Source organism: Morus notabilis, unplaced genomic scaffold, assembly GCF_000414095.1.
Source record: "Morus notabilis unplaced genomic scaffold, ASM41409v2 Scaffold710, whole genome shotgun sequence".
NCBI classification, from domain to species: domain Eukaryota; kingdom Viridiplantae; phylum Streptophyta; class Magnoliopsida; order Rosales; family Moraceae; genus Morus; species Morus notabilis.
In genome coordinates this window covers 1-5,179 of record NW_010364141.1, presented here as the reverse complement: position 1 = coordinate 5,179, position 5,179 = coordinate 1, and the positions used below count along the sequence as shown (strand labels likewise).

General features: G+C 31.7%; 1 protein-coding gene across 1 annotated transcript; it reads right to left on the bottom strand.

Moving 5' to 3' along the window:
• Positions 1 to 317: 317 nt before the first annotated feature.
• On the bottom strand, positions 318 to 1,050 carry LOC112093024. Its single transcript, XM_024170590.1, has 2 exons — positions 577 to 1,050; positions 318 to 446 (listed from the first exon to the last, which is right to left on the bottom strand). The coding sequence occupies exons 1-2, from the start codon at positions 1,048 to 1,050 to the stop codon at positions 318 to 320; spliced, it is 603 nt and encodes a 200-aa protein (XP_024026358.1).
• Between the last annotated feature and the right edge of the window lie 4,129 nt (positions 1,051 to 5,179).

The following is a 5,179-nucleotide window of genomic DNA, read 5'->3' as shown; positions in this document are numbered from 1 at the left end:
AAAATAATCTATGTTTAGTCAAAATAGAGAGTATGATTGGAGTTAATTAACAAAAAGTTGCTAATTAAAATAGCTTTCTAACCATTTTAGCTAGATTTTAGCTAGAATTTAGCTAAAAAAATATAGAGTTCCCTTGAAAATGCTCTAAAGGAAATTGCCTTTTCATGAAACTAATCTGAAATTTTTTTCAAAGCTTATTAATTGACCTGAATGATAAGCCTTTGTGTTTATTTCAACGGCTTCCAACACCTTTGTGGATTGATTACATACAATTGAATTAATTGGTGAAATTTGGTGATCAAACACAAAGTGACAAGCTAAAAATTCCTCCAAAACAAAAAGAAATAGAAAGATAACTTACAAAGATGCTTGTAACCAAGAGACTTCTTACGATCCTGAACTAAACCCTTATACGCTTCTTCACAGAACTTCTCCAGAAATTTCTCCTGCATTCAAACACACAAAACATAAAACGTCACCAATATATATGCCCCAAAAGGAAACCCTAACGCAATCTCTAACAGAGATTAACCAAATCACTCAATTGGAAATGGCAGAGGAAAATTCAGACAATACCGTGGCTTTATTGACAAGAAAAACGGCTTCATTAGTGATACGCATACCGGAGTCTTCGCTCCTGATGATCCTCCGAACCCTTTCCATGGGGAATTTATTCATCATCGCGTCTTCTTTCTCTTCTTTCCCTTTCTTTCGCTCTCTTTTCGCCTTCTGTTGGGGATTTTTGCCGCCGGTGGTTTTTTGGGTAATCTCAACCCCGTTTTCGACGTCGCATTGGGAGTCGGAGCGCGAGGATGGAGTAGCCGGAACGTCGCCACCATTGGAGGTCTTGTTCTTGTCGTCCTTTCTTCTCTTCGTGCTATTTGTGTTGCCTTTGCTCGGCTTCTTCCTTTTTTCTTCGCTTTTCTTCTCCGGTGCTGATTTTCTGGAGGACGCCATTGTCATTCGTTGGAGCTTCTTCGTTTGATACCTTTCCTCTGTTCGTCTAATGCCTTGCTCTGGAAAAACATGCTGATTGACACGAAACGACATATTATTTTGTTTGAAAGTTTACCGTCGTTTATGAGACAAACTCCACAAATTCGAAGGTTTTTTGTCGTTTATTTAATAAACGATATGTCGCTCATATCTCGCTAATCATCAAACGACATGATTTGTTTCCTGTTCACTCAAACGACATATAGTTTTTTGAATATCTAATGTGGTTTGTTTAAGGGAAATTCACAATGGAAATGGATTTTAGGTTTATTCATAAAATATATCATCTATACTCATTTTCTAGTCGTCCTATCTGATAACACAATTCTATGCTATATTATTTACGTAGTTCTACTTCTATTTTAAATAGTAATATTCTATCTACAAATTATGTCTGGCTAAGTTATTCATTAATTGATTAATTCTTTCTATTATGGTATTTAAATTTTCCATATATTTTATAGTTCTTTCAAGGCATTCTATAATCATTTCTGGCAGCAGAATTTAACTGGTACACCAACGCTCTTGGTTAAAATTGAGTATTGATTAGTCTAGCATAATATTTTAATACATACACAAAATGGTCTAACATACAAAGGCTAATGTCCAAAGTAAATAGTATATTCTGTGAATAAATCCACCTAAAATACATGCAGAAAATATTTATTTGAATGCCATATTTTTAAATGAAAAGTAATGTTGCGCTAAATATTTGTCGTTGTGTAGTTTTCCTAGTTTAAGTTTAATGTCGTTTGTTGAAGAGAAAGGTCAAATTTTGAATGCATTAATCACGGAACATGTATTAGATTTATTACAATAATTGATCCGGTTAAATGGGCAGTCGTTTCTACTTAAACGTGGCTTCCGCGTGGCTCGTGGTAAAATTACTGTTGTTTATCCCCAAAAATTTGTATGCCCTAACGCACCGCCCAAGTTTTCTTTGCCGTTTGCATACTAGACGACATGTCGCTCACGGTTCCAAATTTAATGCGTCATACTAAAACGACATATCGTTTCCTGAAAAAGAGTGGTGATGTCAGTTCGAAAATTTACTGTCGTTATCCAATGAGAACAAAATCTGGTCAATCGTTTACGTCATCAACGACGGGTCCTTATGTGCAGACAATGTGGATTTTAGTTTTTTATTTTTTATTTTTTATTTTTTAAAAGTATTAAAAATGGAAGCGTTATTTTGAGCAAAATGGCATAGAGAAGACGTCACTAAAATTGAATCTCTTTTACTATATTTAGGACTTGTTCTTTGAGTGAAAAATTTTAAAAAATACAACTCGAGTTACAATTTTATTTGAGTTTATATTCTTTTAAGTTTAAACTCGAGTTCAAACTCGAGTTTAGGACTAAAACTCGAGTTCAAGTTTCCCATTCAACTCGAGTTCAGAAACTTGAACTCAAATTAATGAACAGTATTTTTTCTATTCTTAAAAATACTATAACTTTTTCGTTTTAATTCTGATTGAGATGATTTTTTTTTCTATGCGTTGACAACGAAAAGATGAATAAAACCTGACCTATATACCCTATTAAAATTTTTCATCAGCATTGAGTTTTTATTAAAATACTATCTAAATATAAATTCAAGTTTTGACTCACTCAAACATAAACTCAAAAAAATTATTATCTCAAACCATAACTCAAATATATACAACCAAACACAAACTCAAGTTATAACTCAAATTTAACTCAAGAATTATACTCAAGTTAAACTCCAAATGAACAAGCCCTTAGTATTTGTCACTAAATTATCTGAAAAAACGTGGATGAACAATTGTTTCTATTTCTTGACAAGAAAAAGAAAGGTGCCATAAATAGAAAGGAAGAAATCGTTTAACAGAAAGCAAAATTAAGAAACATGCATATCAGTATGTGTACATAATTTTATACATGCGTGCAAAAAAAATAATGATAATAATTTTATACATGCTTGCAATTCTTTATCAACGATATTAGAAATACTTTCTATAATAATGGCTATGGAGAAGGAAAGACAAAAAGAAAAAAGAAAAGCAAAGGATTTATTAGAAAGGAAAGGATAATCGAATTTAACATTGAAAATTTTTCCATATTTTGATAGCGAGTCATACACGTGAATAGAAGAGAAGTGGTACGTCCATTTGCTTAATCTTTATTTAATTGTATATATCGTATGCTCATATGATAACAAAATGTTAATTTTTATGTTAATTGTTATCCATATTACGCGCTAACACTAAATATATAATAGAACCAAACATGAAGAATGCCATTGTCACAACCCAACAGCCATTTTCAAGGCTTGTTACCAAACCCAATAAACAAATTCAAAACGCAACTGCCACACCTATAGTTCTACCCCAAAATCTCATGTGTGATCACCACCTAAAATGGATGCTCCACCTACCAAGTCACCACCCTAACTTAGTTCCTTCTATTCTTCTTTGTTTAAAAACATGAATTTTCAAGTGAAATATTGCCCTTTGTTGCCACCTGGGCATATACATCATTACCTGCTGATCTGGTACACCTACATCCCACTTAAACTTGGAGATAGAAGTTCCATTTTGTTTTTGGGGCCTTTTTGACAGCATACTGATAGGTTACGTTTTTTGTCTATTAGATTTATATAAGATTACGTAAAAATAAAAAAAATATACATATTTAACAGTTAAAAAAACTTGATCTATCGATACGCTAGACGTATTAAAAAATCTCTCGGAGACGTTTAGTTCATGCATTATAATCATGTGATTAGAACCATTTTCGATTTATGTATATTTTTTTGTGAGAGAAAATACTGTAACGAACCATAAACCATGATTTAAATCATAGTTTGAATCATACAACCAAACATCCCAGTTTTTCTGTGTTTTTTTTTTAAATTCTCCTTTGCTTTAATCTGTTTGGTCATATTGTCCACCAAATAATAAAGCCACAAATTTCGGATGTCAATTTTGGTTGGTAGACAAACAGAAGTCAAACACGCTTTATATAAAAGTACTAATTAATTACCTGGACTCATATAGGTGTCAAATAAAATTAAAAAAAAAAAAAAAACAAGAAAAAAAAGTGTAAAATTGGTTAGCATTGGAAGAGTAAAACAAGAAAAACGACCAGACGTTTATAATTGTCTAAATTCGTTTGTTGGCTAGTTTTATTTACTTAATTAGAGTGGTTGGAGAGCATTTATTTGCAACTTCAAAGCAATTAGCTCCATATTATTGGCTTTTCAATAGCTATCTATGTTATGTAGAGGACCACTTTCTGTCAATGTTGCACCTCCCAATCTATGCATAATGCGCTATAGGTGCTTCCCAATCTATGTCAGTTGTTTTGTCACAGATCCACTAATCTAACAGCTAGACGAATATTGCAGGCGACGAAAAATGGACCACAAAAGAAAGATTTCTGTGTCAGAGAAAAAATATCTTTGACTCGTGACCACTTTAGTGGTCTAGAACTCTAGTCCGGAAAATAATAGCTTTTTTGAGAAAGAAAAAATACGTTTTTAAAATGACGTTTATCGTAATAAAAATAAAAAATAAAAATAAAAATGATTTTTTTGTTTAGTAAAAATGAGAGAAAAATATAAAATGATTTTTAGTCATTTTTTATTTTTTATTTTCGTTTTTTCTTCTCTCGAGTAGAGAGAGAGAGACATTAATGAGTTTTTTTATACTAAAAATAATCTATTGATAAAATTACGAAACACATTTTCAAAAATGATTTATGTCTAAAATTAAAAACGTTTTCATTTTTATACAAAAAATAAAATCATTTTAAAACGAATTTCAAACGGGTCTAATATCTTCATGAGTAGGAGCTCCTGAGCCCTTGAAAAAGGCTCGAGTTAAGTCGATTACGCCAATCTCTTTACCCTTGGGAAATTTTGTTCCCCTCGAAAAACATTTAAGCTTTAAACGGTAGTTGCTTATGAACAAACATAAACGAAAATCGTTAAATGGGATTATGGGAATAGATAGATTGATAATGATCTACAAGGAGATTATGGCCAAAGCTATATATTAAATCATACGACTTGCAAAAGTAGTGTAATCTCATAAGTACTAAGGTCTCAGACTCGAAGAAGATAAGTGAAAAGTATCTCAAGACTTCGATGTGAAAATTTTAAAATGTACTATAGAATTTGTTTTCAATTATTAAATGACAGTTAAATCAAGCTTAATAT

What these genes read in the sequence shown, in the direction of transcription:
- LOC112093024 (XM_024170590.1), bottom strand. Translation starts at nt 1,050, where the DNA reads ATGTCGTTTCGTGTCAATCAGCATGTTTTTCCAGAGCAAGGCATTAGA. An exon ending in TTCTTGTCAATAAAGCCACG is followed by an intron (nt 447 to 576) that starts GTATTGTCTGAA and finishes GTTTGAATGCAG; the next exon opens with GAGAAATTTCTGGAGAAGTT.